Here is a 15,242-nt window from a genome sequence, read left to right on the forward strand (position 1 = left end):
CTTTGGTCTAACTTAGTTGATTTTAGTTTTAGTTAGTAAGTTAGTTTATAGTTAGTTAAACTGATTATTTAGAAGATTTATATTTTCTCCTGGGAGGTCCTCCGTGCGATGAGCATGCCCAGTTCACTGGGGTTTAAATGTTGCCACACGTTTAGAGGCCATCATGGTGGGCGACAGACGCTCTTTTTAAATGTGTTTGCTGCCTAGGAGAGTCTCATGTCCTATAGAAGTGTAACTTCTGTTTAGCCCTCAAATCCAGGGCTTGAAAGAACTGGGAAATCAAGCTGCAACTGTTAATGATGGAGTGCTCCTTTTATCCTGCTTCGGTGCCTGGTCAGGAGAACCCCCCTGCACATCAGTCTATGGGGATATCTAGCATCTCATCAACCTCAGTACAGCACTCTCCTGGAAGAGAGACTGCCTCGAAGACCTCCTCTAAAGATCTCAAGAAGAGGAGGTCTAGCTCTCCTCTTAAGGAGTCTACTTGAAAACTATCTGAGCTGGTCAACAGTCTGGGACTTTGACCTTTTGGCCAAAGGAAAAGGGCTCCTCTGATACTAGTGAGGCAGGAAAATCCCATACCTCTAAGGCTAAGCCTGGCTCCAAGAAAGCCCCAATACCATCTGGTGGAGATGGCCAGAGCGCAAACAGATGATCAGGGTCAGACTTAACCCTTCTCCCAGTACCCGTCTCAGGTTCTTTGGTGCTGTATAAAACTAAGCCTCCGGCTACATCAGCACCTTCTGTAAAGCACTTGAAACTCTTGGTACTGTCCTGGAGGTACAAGCATGTCACTCAATACCACAACTCTACTCTGCACTTCAGAACGTTACGTAACCGTAGGATCCATTCCCAGTTTCTTTCCATCCAACTACTGTCAAAATGGATTCCAGGATGTATTATTGTATGTTGCAGTGCTTCCAGCATTCTACCTCCTTCTGATATGTCAATTCATTCTACAAGGTCCCAGTCTACATCTATGACTTCACTTAAAAATGTCCCAGTATCTGAGATTTGCATGGTCCTCAGTACATACCTTCTCCAGGCATTAGGCTATAGTTAATGCCTCTAGATGTGATGTGGCTGTTGGCAATGCAGTTCTTTCCTCAGTTCTAGACTCAAATTCCAGAGCTCCATCCTCTTTATGGGAGTATTGCTTGGGAGTCATCAGACGTGGGGCATCTGTAGGGACACTACTCAAAGAAAAAGAGGTTACTCGCTGTGTGCAGCAACTATGGTTCTTAGAGATGTGTGTCCCCTATGGGTGTTCCTCTACCTGTCCTCCTTCCCCTCAGCTTCAGAGCTCCTTCTGAGACTTAGTGGAGAAGGAACTGAGGACAGTTTGTCTTGTTGCAGGGCTTGAGAATATCAGCAGTGCATGTGTGGGCCAAACGGACATTACTAATGAAAATCTCTTATCAAAGTCATGTGGGGTGCATGTTCACGTGAAGTGAAGTGCCCATTGGTGGTGGGAGGGGGAATGCATCTTGAAGGATTACAGTTATTACACAGCCTTTTTGCATTGAGATGTGTAGCCCATATACATGGGATATGTGTATATGAACTATATATCTCAAAGATCATCTGTTACTGCACAGGTAAGTAATCTCCTTTTCTTCTTGGTGATTGTCCATATCATATTCTGCTGCTGGTAACTCCCAAACAGTAGGCCTTCCCACAGAGACTGCAGCACAGTCCTGCCAAACAGTATCATCCCTGTTTGCTTGCACTCATGCATAATGTTTCATGAATGTGTGCACAGAAGACCAAGTTGCCAGCCTATAGATATCTCTGAGGGATATGCCTGCCAAAGAGGCCACTGATGTAGTTTGTGCCCTGGTAAGGTGTGCTAGTACTCCGCGAAGGAGAGGAGCCCCTGCCAGTCTAAACATGAACTGGATTATCCAACTGGAATATTCTGAGTGAACACTGCTTGTCCCCTAGCCCTCTCCCCCCATAAACCACCAAGAGATAGAGGGATTTTCTGAAGGGCCTAGCATAAGTAGAACAGAAAGGCCTTTCTTCAATCCAATTTTTATGCAGCCTCTGCTTGCCTTCCTTGCATGAGTCTTCAGGAAGAACTATGGCAGATTGACAACTTCATCAGTGTGCAACTCTGGAAGACCTCTACACATCGCCCCGGGTACCTGTATCCCTGGTTGAGAAACACTGCTCAAGGGAAGCTGGGTCCTTGGCAAACTGGGAGTGCTTATAGGGCCCACATACCCTATAAATTAACATTGTATAGTGTGGGAGGTCATGGGGGCTGGTATGAATGGTCACTGTACCAGTATTCTTGGAGTCTTGGGTCAGGTCCCATTTGAGGCTATGCTCCCCATTCCCAGCATGGCTCATGCTAGGTGAGACCTATGGCACATCTGGGTAATACTGACTGGTGCTTTCTGCAGTGCTTAGGGAGTTTTTCCTCAATTTTGATGTACCTTTGATATCTGACAGCTATGTCATTTTGTGAGGCTTAGAGTCAGAGCTTAGGGAAGACATTCTGCACCTCTTCTGCTCAGTGTCTGGCTGGACCTGACTCTCCCTTGGCATCAAGGCCACTTTGGGGAGAGCATCTCAGTTTGTTTTGATGGTGTGTCTGGTGCAAACCTTGAGGATCTCTGGTCCCCAAAAGGTTTGGATGTTGGGGGCCCAGGAACAAAGTGTGGGTGTACAGACTGCTCCCAACAAGAAGGTCCTCAAGCACTAGTCCCTTAAATGCTGGATCTGTTTCAAAAAGGATCTCTCACCAGTCCAGAACGTGCCACTTGCATGGGTATTGAGATGTAGGATGGTCTCCCAGGAGGGGGCAGTGCTTTAAACTCAGGGACTTGTGCTTCACCACGTGGAATCACAGGCAGTACTGGTCCACTCTGCTCTTTATACTTTGGTCATACATGTGAGGAAGCGAACGGTGGATGTGCCACCCCTCCAGGTACTGCTAACTAAAAAGTTATCCAATGCATGTAGACTAGACATGTGATAACCACTTGTGGAATATAATGCAGACTCTCACTTGAAAACTTGATCCCTCCCCCCGCTCCTGGTCATTAGATTCTTCAATCTGGACGTGCTTGTAGGCTCTGTTTCAAGAAGTCTCTACTATTCCATTACTGCTGTTCTAAGCTGCTTACTCTCTTATACTTTCTTCACATGAAGAAGGGTGGGACTTGCAGCTGTGGTGCTCATATGCATTTTTTTAAGCAAGTGACAGATTACTTAATTGAAGAAGCTGATGCCATACTCCCTCACTTAGATTCCTGGAGATGTCTAATACTAGCTTACCCCATGTGACTCCCATCCCTTTCCTCTTCTTTCGTCTTATTTTAAAAAAAAAATTGTTTATTGCCCCCTCCGGTGAAAAAATGTGAGCCACTGAAGGAACATCACAAACTGGAAACACTACATGCTATTGCACTAATTGCATGTTCCTGAGTTTGGCTTTGTGGCAGGGATTTCTTGGAAGGAGAGTTGAAGAGACATGAAAACTAGCTCTGCCTAGGAATCTGGACCTGGCCTTTCTTCCTAGTAACCACAGACTTTTTCTGGTACAATGCCCTTTTATGACTCACCCTTTACCTCGGAAAAGTGCCTGATTTATAAGGGTTAAATATATTACATGTTATAACAATTCATGTTTAGGCATACCAATTTTAAGTAGTACTGATATTGATGGGACTGATTGCATGGGCAGCCTGGCTGTATTGGGAATTCCCATATGTTTTCCCATTTTCAGGATGGAAAAGGTTAGTAAGTTAGTTATCAGTGCATAAATGCTATAGGGTAAATAGAAAACAAACCTGTAGAAGACACTAAAAATGCATTATCTAGAGAGAGAGCGCTTGAAAACTTTACTTGCATATGTACTATTCTCTGCAGGACAAACATGCATTATTAGATGTCACTCCAAATGCTGTGGATCGTCTGAATTATGCACAATGGTATCCCATTGTGGTGTTCCTGAACCCTGATTCCAAGCAGGGTGTAAAAACCATGAGAATGAGACTGTGTCCAGAATCACGGAAAAGTGCCAGAAAATTGTATGAAAGAGCTCACAAGTTACGGAAAAATAATCATCATCTCTTCACAAGTAAGTAAACAGCAGGAAATGTTTATGAACCAAGCCCAACTTAAATTGGGGCGGGGTAATATATCCAACATAGGTTTGAACAGCATCTCTTGTATAGTATGAATATGATTTTTAGTTTTGCATTCCTAGGTAACTGAGTTTGTGTGGTTCTTTTCTTCTCTTCTTGTATTTCTACTTTCTTCCTGCCTCTCTTCTTGAAGGGGGGGTAGCAGACAAAGATCCCTTCATGACCTATGGTACGTTTTGGACCCTTCCCAAACTCTTTCCCTTTTTTGGGTATCACATGCTGTTCTCACTGTGACTAATTCCCACTGTATCCATGACTGGCCTTCCTCCTTGCGCTCTGGTCCTGATTCACTTTCAGACTTATCTGTTGCCCCATAGCAGCAAAGAGTGGTATTAACAGTGGGAGAGCTGTGATGGCTTAACATGTGGTTCTGCTTTGAAAGTGACTGTAAAAATGACATCATAGGGTGCTGCAGTTTTCTATATTTGATTCCTGAATCAAATATGATCAGTTTCGCTAATTAAAAAAAAAAGTTGATTTTTGCTTACAGGGCTGGCAATTAATAAAGCTGTCAAACTAGACGCTTTCTTCCTTGTATGTCATCACCAGTAATACTTTTGTAGACCAGATTACATCTGCTGTATTTGTGTAGTCTCAGATAGATAGGTGGAATTTAGTAAAGATCTGTCCTGCTGAAGCACGGGTAGGAATCTAAGCCACCTCACTTTCTCTTAGCTGTGTTGGCTTGGCAAAGCCAACAGGAGTAAAAATCAGCAGAAACAATTTAGGAAGTCTAAAGGAAACAGATAGGACTCTGAATTAAACACAAGAGGAAAGTATTTTAAGGAAAAAGATGCCACATTAATAGTTTCTTTTAGAGTAGAATTGTGCTTGAACTCAGCTCTCATTGTTAACTGATAAAATGCCCAAAACTACTTTGTATAAAAGGGAGACATAAATAAATGTGTGTATACAAAGTACCCTAAGAGTTATTTAAACTCACAATTCACATTACATTTGGTAATAGTGGTCCAGAACTTTCTCCAACTAAAAAAGAAATGTTATATAAGAAGTCATTAATCCCATTTTATTTTTAGCTACTATCAACTTGAATTCAATGAATGATGGCTGGTATGGAGCACTAAAGGAAGCAGTTCAGCAGCAACAGAACCAGTTGGTGTGGGTTTCAGAAGGAAAGGTAAGGAATGTCACTTTCCCTTCGAGTACGAATGATAAAACCATTACTCTTCTTGTACAGTAAAATAGTGAGCAGTCTTTCCTTTCCCTTTTTCATGATCATAATAAGATTGTTATAAAGTATCTTTGTGGCTTAAAAACAATCCTGGTGATATTGCTGCTCTTAGTGGTCACCACTGTATCTGTACATCTCTCTTCCGTTCCTCTCAGTTGTGCTTTCAAGACAATTGGGTTTTCTCCTGGAATGAAAAAAAACTTTTTTATAGTTCTGCCTATCACTTCCAGGTCTAAAGGAATCAACTGACTCAGTTGACAACTGTGAACTGCTCTACACTGATTTCTACTAAGATAAAAGTAGAGACTTAACCTTGGTAACGAGGACAAAAAACTTAGTTATTTGCCCATGGAAATCACTTACAAAGAGGTGTGGTGGATTATCTGTCATTTGACGTGTGTCAGGATTAGTGACTTTGTAAAAGATATACGCTAGCTTAACCAGAAATCATGGGCTAAATGCAGGACTTAATGGGAGATATTCTATGGTCTTTGTTTATAAAGGAGGTCAGATTAGAGCTTGATAGTCCCTTGTGGCCTTAACACATACAGCACAGGCAATTGCATTGTAAGCTTCCCCACACTGCCTGCGCTAAAATACCCCAACCCTGTTGCTTAGTAGGAGAAGATAGTTATGTTATCATGTACACTCAATCATTGGTCATTTTTTTTATCAAGAAGGGTGCCAACATCAGAAAGGCCTGACGAACTGAATAGAAATGATTGACTCATTTTGGGTAGGCCACTAAACAGTTGCCAAGTGGGAATTACTCTTAATCTCTGCTGATATGGTGGTGGTGATACTCTGAGGCAAGGGTGGGCAAACTTTTTGGCTCAAGGGCCACATCTGGGTGGGGAAATTGCATGCAGGGCCATTAATGTGGGGTAGGGGGTTGGGGTTCAGGAAGGTTCAGGGTACGGGAGGGGGCTCAGGGCAGTGGGTTGGTGTGCAGGAGGGGTGCGTCAGGGGTTTCAGGGTGCGGGCTCTGGCCCTGCACCACTTGCCTGGAGCAGCTCTGGGATGGTGGCAAGTCACAGCAGGGCTAAGGCAGGCTCCCTGGCCCCACACTGCTCCAGGAAGTGGCCAGCAGCACATTCCTGCAGCCCCTGGGGGAGGGTAGAGGGCTCCGCGCACTGTTCTCATCTGCGGGTACCTCCTCCGAAGCGCCCATTGGCTGCAATTCCCTGTTCCCGGCCAATTGGAGCTGCAAGGGGCAGTGCCTGCAGGCGAGGCCAGTGCACGGAGCCCTCTGCCCTTTCCCAGGGGCCGCAGGGACATGGTGCCTGCGGCTTCTGGGAGCGGCATGGGCAATCCCGTGGGCCAGATCCAAAGCCCTGAGATGCCAGATCGTGCCTGTGGGTTGTAGTTTGCCCACTCCTGCTTTAAGGGTATGTCTGCATTGCAGTTAGACACCTGTGACTGGCATATGCCAGCTGACTCAGACACGTGTCTAATTGCAGTGTAGACATACCCTCAGAGAACAGTTCCTAACCTGTGGGGAAGGCTCCCTTTGAGCAGGCATATGAGATGGAGGTAGGGGCAACGGGAGCACAGCAATTCCAGCTGCATGCAATGGCTAATGCCACTTATCCCACAGCGCCATTGCTGGAGTGGGCGGGGGAAGGAAGAGAAGCTCTGATTCTCTCTATATGCTGCCCCTTTCCCTGCCCCCAGTCCCATGGGATCAACCAGAATGGAAGTGACTGTGTGTAGCAGCTGGAAAGCCAGCAGTTATTGAAATAGAGGAGCAATGGAGATAGGAAAACTGCAGACTCCTACCCTCAGAGCAGTTTATATGATATCCTCCAACAATAAGGGCTTGATTTTACAGAAGTGTTCAGAGTTGTTGAGCACCTATAGCTCCTATTGAATTTGTTCAGCACATCTGGAAATCAAACCCTTAATCGCTTTAAAGAACCAGGCTTTTTAACTGCCCATCACACATTGGAAGCAGATACATACAGTGTGTTGAATTTACATGGATTTTTAGTTCTCCACAAGAAAGTATCCTTCCCAGTTTCCTATGAAAGGTGAAGGGCATCCTTTGAAAATTATTAAAGATCTTAATTTAATTTTGTTTGACACAGGCAGATGGTGCTACAAGTGATGACCTCGACTTACACGATGATCGCCTTTCCTACCTGTCAGCTCCAGGTAGTGAATATTCCATGTACAGCACAGACAGTAGACACACTTCAGATTATGATGACACAGATACAGAAGGGGGTGCCTACACTGATCAAGAACTTGATGAAACGCTCAATGATGAAGTTGGGACTCCTCCTGAATCTGCTATTACACGGTCCTCTGAACCTGTAAGAGAGGATTCCTCTGGAATGCATCATGAAAGTCAAACATATCCTCCTTATGCATCGCAAGCTCAGACCCAGCCAAATCATAGAATAGATTCTCCAGGATTTAAAACAGCTGCCTCTCAACTGGTAAGCAGCAACTTTACGCTTTGATAGGAGGTATTCTGCTTAGAGTGTAAGGAGCAGGGACTTTTGTATACAGTCCTTGACAATATTGTGAGTGCACCACAGAAGCTGCCAGTAATAATGCCAGAATGGGTTAGAGAATTTGGGGTTTTTTTCTTATAAAGGGGCTGTGGTTTATTTTGATATGAAAATACCTGATGTTCCAGTCTACTTTATATTTAGATATCTGCTTCATTTTGTAAAAAGTGATATGATTTTCTAAAACTGCTGAAAAGTGCTAGTGCCTGATACTTTCTATCAGTGCTCTTTAAACAACTATACATGTAGTAGATGTGTTTGATCGAAACATTTAGTATTATTTTTAATATAGACTGGAAAGTCATAGCATTATACAGGAGCACTATATTTAAAATATTTTGAACACTTCACAGAAAGCAGAAGCCTCACCTGCAGGCCCTTACCTTTCCCCGTCGCCTGAAACAAACCCTGCAACCTCATCACCTTCTGCTGTTAATCCTAATGTAAACTTAACTAATGTCAGACTGGAGGAGCCCACCTCAGCTCCTTACAACTCTTTTCAACTACAAGCTGGCCCCTTAAGAACACCAAGCACTGAGGGAGTTCACATAATGCTAAGAGATCAAGAGCCATCATCCTTATCACCGCATATAGATCCAACAAAGGTACCTGTGCTGCATCATTGCACTAATTTGCTGCTATACATCAAGCTAGCACATGACTGGGTTTTTTGCTCCTTATTGGAGAATTCCTTTTGATTTTTCTGAGGGTTCATGAACTATACAACTGTGCATCTAGATTTCTAAGAATCATCCTGTTTTTTGTTTGCATGGCTTCAAACGGTACATCCTCTTCTATTTTTTCTAGAAAACAAGAAATTTTAAATGAAATTTGCATTGTCTGATTTTTTTTTTGTTTGCATATTTGATTTAAATTGTCAACGTCCTATGCTGTTCATTAATGAGCCTTTGTCAAAAACCTGTGTTGTCCTCAAAATGATGCTAAACTTGTCTCACACCTTATGGATTCCAATTTACTAAATGGAAACAGATAATTTATAAAATGAGTAGATCAGGGTACACTGAATATGAATGTGAATTTTTTCAAACATTAAAGTTAATTTCCATTCTTAAAAAAAGACTGCTTTTCCCTGTAATTTAAATAAACCCCTAAACTAATTTTATCTAATTCTGCTTGCAGTGTAGCACTTTAAATAAACATAGGCGCAATCACTTTTTTCATGTTACACATGAGACTTTCTCTTTCTACAGGTATACAAAAAGGATCCATACATTAATGAGGCGGCACCAAGACAGAACTACGTCTTGAAACAACCAGCAGTTAATCATCCAGTACAGAGACAGGAGAAAGAGACAAATCTGATCTACGAATCCCAGGTTCAGTATGCAGAGAAACAACCCAGTAGAGAGTATGAGCCGTCAACATATAGGTATGAGTCTACGAACTATGTAGATCAGTTTTCCCATGGTTATGACCCTCATCTGCATTATGATGACCATGTACCTCCCTATGAGGACCACTGGGCATATTATGATGAAAAACAGCCCTACCAGTCAAGACCACCTTACGATAACCAACCTCCTAGGGACTTTAACCCCAGACAAAATGTAGAAGAGAGCACAGAACGCAGCTACTACCCAGCACAACCTCGCTTTGAAGAACCACCTCCAATGGTTTATGACAGTAGGCCTCGCTATGAACATGCACCTAAAAACTTCAGTCTACCACAACTGCGATATGAAGAACAGCCCACTCCTGGATATGATATTCACAGTAGATATAAATCAGAAGCTGAGACATACCCTTCAGCAATATCTAAGTCTCCTGAAGCTAAGCAGTACTTCGATCCACATATGAGAGGCTATGAACAAGGTCCTCCACAAGGATTTAATGCTAAAGCAGGACAGTATGAGCCTTCTCATAGCACTGCAGGTGTGCCTCCTCCTCCTCCCCCACCCTCATCACAAACCAAACCAGAAGTACTGCCTTCCAACAGTAAACCACTGCCTACACCACCAACTCTAACAGAGGAAGAAGAAGATCCAGCCATGAAACCACAATCAGTGCTAACTAGAGTTAAGATGTTTGAAAACAAAAGATCAGCATCAGTGGAAAAAATCAAAGACCCTAATGATACATCAGCTGTCAAGGTAAATAATTAATGCATATACTGAAGTTAAGTACCAAACGAGGTTGTACCAGAAACAGTAAGTCTTTCTATATATAAAGAGAGGGAGTTCTTTCTTTGTTGTACTACCTTCTTAGCTATGTAACTTCAGTATACTGTATGTTAAAAATAGAAAGTGGAAGGTTTTATTAAGGGGAATTTGCTACCCCAAATGCACCCTTTCTTCAGATTTTGATACTTTGAATCACATGGTTTTCTTTTAAACGAATACCATGGATACTTTCTAAATATAGGAATGTCATGAAGTAAAGCTATATGTTGGATTTTTTTTACAGCCTCCAGAACTAGCACCTAAACCTGCCATTGTCACAGTGAGTGGTTCCAAACCAACCTCTCAAAATCAGTATGAACACGACAAAACAATTTACAGGTAAATGTACCATTTCTCATTAACACACAAATATGTAATCTAATAGTAAAAGAGGAGATGTTTCAATGGTAAGATATTTCTGCTTGGGTATTTAAAATTACAGTAGAAATGTTATATCACTGTGACATGTACATCTGTAATAGAGGCCACCAAGACACTTTTCTTAAAGGATGCTCTGATGCAAGATTGAGTGAACTTCACTGTGCCCTTTCCTGAGATCTTTTTAAGAAATAAATAATTATGGCATAAGAAAAGACAGCAGCAAGTTGGAGACCTTTTTAATATTTAATCTAGATAATTTTGAAATGGGTAAAGTCGAAGGAAAGGTTTTAAGGGATTTTTACTGTTGTGATACAACCTCCGTAGCTAACTAACCTCAATACAGTATATGTTAAAGGCTGAAAGGTTTTGCTCTCAGTCCACTGTTGAGTCATATGTAAGCTCTGTATCTTGCCAGCTAAATGCAATTCTATTTATTTGAGAAGCAGTTTTAATATATTTCTACATAGTTGTATGAGAGTTACTTTTAAATTGTATTGTGGTTAGCTAGATTACAAAGAAGCATTTGGGATGTGGAACTCTAATTAAAATACAAACTACTACTAAAAACCACCAAAGTGTTGTTTATTATCATCATCATTGCCATTTAGGGCTCCAGAACCACAGAGACCTCAAGTGAAGCCATCTGAAGACATAGTACGTTCAAATCACTATGATCCTGAGGAAGATGAAGAGTACTATCGAAAGCAGCTTTCCTACTTTGATCGCAGAAGTTTTGAAAATAAGCCCTCTACACAGGTTCCAGCCAGCCACCACCCTGAGCCTGCTAAACCAGTACATTCTCAGAATCAACTGAACTTCACTAACTATTCTAAGTAAGATCTTTCATCTTATCTTGTCTTATTCATTTGTTTTTAAAGTGAGGTGGAATTTAGGAGTAAAACTGAACTTACTATGTATGAATTTCTGTAACCACCAAGATGGATGTCCAAAGTACCTGATGAAAAAGCATAGCTTTTGTGTAACAGACAATTTTATTGTCAAGAGAATTTATTTGTATGAAGTTAGTCTGAAAAACTTTCATTACACTTTCTGGATGTGATGTTGATACTAAACGTCTTTCTCTGTAGATGGAAACATCTTTTTCCTGTATTGGACCACTTCTTTGATTTGGAACATTTATACAGAAACTGTGTGAAAGCTCTGACACAAATTTAGCTCACATAGTGTGCATATGTGTGCATGCGCATGTGTGTGTGCACATTTTTACTACTTGCTCTCTTTGTTTGTTTTTTAATTGAGAACATCACCACTAGGTAGTCAATAGGCTTTCCCGTGCTCTTTCAGTATTTTAGGATCTGTCTGGTTCCTTGTCATTTGTTCTATCCTTTTACCTTATTGTGAGCACCAGTGTCTGGAGTAGTGGACTGTCGGGGCACCTGGATTCTATTCCTAACTCTGACACTTCACCTCTCTGACCTTCACTTCCTCCATCTGAAAATTGAAAATGATGATAGCTTTTTCACAGGCTTTGTGTGTGCTGAGGGATTTTAGGGAAATCTCTCAATAGAACGGTCCAGCACTAGATCACCTAGTGGGTGAATTCACTAATATTCAGTGTTAGTTACAATTACAGGGTATAAGATATTGTTTCCCTGATAATGTATCTAACACTAAGAATCTGTGGGAAAATAACGTTCTAGGAGTTGAGGCTTGATACATAAAATTCCACATGATTTACTGAATTTGTTGCACGATGTCTTTTAAAGGTAGTGGGGGAGGAGAACCTAAAATTGCAAAAGTCAGCCAAGTATATTATACAAATTAAAAAAGGAAGAATCATACTGAACGGTATGAATCATCTAGTTACTAGCTTGTTACTTGTTTAAATAAGATCTGCATATAGAGCAATGATCTCCAACTTTTTTTGCTCCTCCCACACGATACTAAAGGAGGAGAGGAATGTGTTTAGTGACCCAGGCAGCTGTGAATCAGTTCTTATTTTTCATCCTCCTCTATATATCTTCTGAAAGAAAGAAACGGACTTCAACCACCTAACAATTCTTGGTAGAGGAAAGGAGTCCCTTTCTTTGCTTCCAGACATCACAAGAAGTGACCTAAACAGCTCAGCTGGCCCCCAGAGTCTACTAGGGCTTGTGCTGTCAAAGCAAAACTGGGGAATTTTCTTGGCCCTTGGAGAGTGTGCCCTGAGCAAGTGATTCCTTCACCATGCAGCAAGACCCTGAGGAACAATGGCTGGCAGTGATGATACCTCAAGGAGGTGCTGTAAGTTTCAATTAATATTTGTAAAGATTTTTAATATCCATAATGAAAAGAACTATACCAGTGCAAACAGCAGTATGTTTATCCTCTGTGATAGGGGCAGGCCAGATGGATACAGGAGAATGTTCCTATTGAGAACTGGGACATGGTGCTAGTGCTCGCTCACTGCTAAAAAGCCCCTCCCCGAGCATAGGGAGGAGCTACTAAATCCAGAACCCAACTGAGTTTGGGGGACAACAGAGGCAATAACAGGAACAAGCGTGTGGGTCAAAGGGTCAGAAATAGGGAACCAGAAGGGGACACCGAGCAGAGAGCCCTGGACAGCTCCCACTGCTCCTTGAAAGTGTCGAGAGAGCCGGTGGACACTGCCCAGAGGAACTCTGCCCGGATATGTGAACGGATAAAAGAATGGAAAACAGCTCCACAGTCGCAGCACCTTCCACCCCTCCCTCCCCCCTTCCCAGGTGTTACGAAAGGCCACTTTGGCCATGGCTAGGAGGAGGTTGACGAGGTGGTCCCGCGACTTAGTGGGGCCTCAAATTGGGTGTGCATAAATAAACAAGTGCGGGGAAAAGTGCAGTCAGAACCTCAATAAGAGGTTCTGGAGGAGCCGGAAAATGGGCTGCAGCCTGGTTCACTAAAAATACATGTATGCCAGGATCTCCCTCATGCCACAAAAGGGACAGACTTCAGGGACAGAGGTAAACCGTGCCAAGTACATGCCTGTGCTCACGGCTCTGTTCCCGCCACTTGGTATCAGGGCAGGACATGAGGGTGGGGTAATGAAGCATGTGCAGCATGAGCATGTAGAGATGGTCCCTTGGCACGGTTTGTAAACGACCTCGCTGCATTGCACGCAGCCGGCTCAAGGCCTGAGGAGGGGGAGGCCAGGAAGGCTCACGGGGCAAGGGGCGATGGAAAGATCCAGAGGGCCTGGAGTGAGGGGCAGGCCCTCTCACAGGACCTGCTCAAGGAAAAACCGAGCCGCGGGAGGCAGGGCTGCCTCCACCTTCTGGAGTATGCGCTGGGAGGGGGTCGTAAGTGTGGAGAGCCCCATGTGGTGACCGAGCACCTGGGGATCCACCCAACCCCCCAGGTCATAGTCCAGGAGGTCTTCGATCTTGGTGACTCCCTCCAGGACCAATCTCCGGCGCACCAAGGGGACTCCACAACCTGCACACAAAGGTGGAGATTATGTAGCAGGGGCTCCACAAGGAGATCTACCCCTCGGTGGCCACAAAGGACCTGGTCTCTGAAACTGGCCTCCAGGTCCAGAGGAGGTCCTGGTAGAAGACTGGCAGCTCGGAGAGGTCTTACGGAAGAGCTTTCGGATAGAGAAAAAGAGCTGCTGGTCATATTGGAGCCCTCACAGGCAGCGGAGGAAGGCGTGCGCCAATATGCTTTACGCCGAGCTACCTGCATCATAAAGGAGTCTCTGGAGGACCTGGAGGCAGAAGACGTGGACCTGCATGTACAACACATTAGGCCCTGCCCTCCCTCCTCCAGGGGGAGATGAAGAACCCCTGCAGAGACCCAGTGCAGTCCCAGCCAAAAAAACTCCAGAACCAGCCTCTGGCTATTGGCCAAGAACACCGGGGGCAGGCACAGGGTGTTGAGACAGTGCCAGAGCATGGACAAGACCAGTTGGTTAAGCACGAATGCTCTTCACCGGAGGGAGAGGCACCGGAGCAGTCCTGTCCAGCCCCGCAACTGCCCAGTCACCCTGCCCTCTAAACCGTGCCAGTTCTCCAGTGGAGATGGATGCGTGGCAGAGAAATAAACGCCAAGATAGAGCAGCAGACCTGCGCTCCACTGGATGCCCTGAAGCATGGGTGGGAGGGAGCTCACCCGCCACCAGGATAGAGCTCTTGACCCGGTTGACCCGGGCAGAGGAGTCCTGCTGAGTAAACAGCTTGACAAGTCTCCAGGTTGTCCAGGTCCTGGACCATGAGGAGTACGTCATCGGCGTACACTGCCAGGACCAGACGCACCTCCGGCTCATGCAGCACCAGCCCCGTCAACCTCTTGTGAAGGAGATGAAGGAAGAGCTCAATGGCCAGAGTGTACAGCTGACCCGACAGTGGGCAGCTTTGATGCACTCCTCTCCCGAAGCTGACCGGTATGGTCAGGGTCCAGTTAAGCCTGACCAAACACTCTGCGGAGGCATACAGCACCTGGAGAAACCCTACAAACCGGGGCCCGAAGCCAAATGCCCACGTGTCCAGAAGATACTCGTGCTCCATCCGGTCGAACGCTTTCTCCTTATCCAGGGACGGGAGGGCGAACGACAGACCATCCCTACACCCAAGCTCCAAGAGATCCCAGACCAGATAAAGATTATCGAAGATGATATGGCCCGGACGGTGTAGGTCTGGTCTGGATGGACCACGTCCGCCAGCATGGACCGCAGCCGCAGTGAGGTGACCTTTGCCATGACCTTATAGTCTGTGCTGAGGAATGAGCTGGGAAGCCAATTCTGGAGATCACAGAGGTCTCCCTTCTTCGGCAGTAAGGCGAGCACTGCTTGCCTGCACGACAGAGGGAGGACCCCACTCTTCAAAGACTCGGCCCAGAC

General features: G+C 44.4%; 1 protein-coding gene across 6 annotated transcripts in view; it reads left to right on the forward strand.

Moving 5' to 3' along the window:
* Positions 1 to 15,242, forward strand: part of TJP1 (tight junction protein 1) — a 316,033-nt gene that overhangs the window by 269,387 nt on the left and 31,404 nt on the right. For 4 of the 6 annotated variants that reach the window (XM_030577350.1, XM_030577352.1, XM_030577351.1 and 1 more), the window contains 7 exons: positions 3,880 to 4,090; positions 5,195 to 5,295; positions 7,437 to 7,790; positions 8,219 to 8,470; positions 9,077 to 9,976; positions 10,290 to 10,384; positions 11,035 to 11,259. In XM_030577350.1, coding sequence (XP_030433210.1) covers positions 3,880 to 4,090; positions 5,195 to 5,295; positions 7,437 to 7,790; positions 8,219 to 8,470; positions 9,077 to 9,976; positions 10,290 to 10,384; positions 11,035 to 11,259 — 2,138 coding nt within the window. The remainder of the gene's footprint in view (positions 1 to 3,879; positions 4,091 to 5,194; positions 5,296 to 7,436; positions 7,791 to 8,218; positions 8,471 to 9,076; positions 9,977 to 10,289; positions 10,385 to 11,034; positions 11,260 to 15,242) is intronic. The other 2 variants (XM_030577353.1, XM_030577356.1) reach the window with 1 other exon arrangement.

Source organism: Gopherus evgoodei, chromosome 10, assembly GCF_007399415.2.
Source record: "Gopherus evgoodei ecotype Sinaloan lineage chromosome 10, rGopEvg1_v1.p, whole genome shotgun sequence".
Lineage (NCBI taxonomy): Eukaryota > Metazoa > Chordata > Testudines > Testudinidae > Gopherus > Gopherus evgoodei.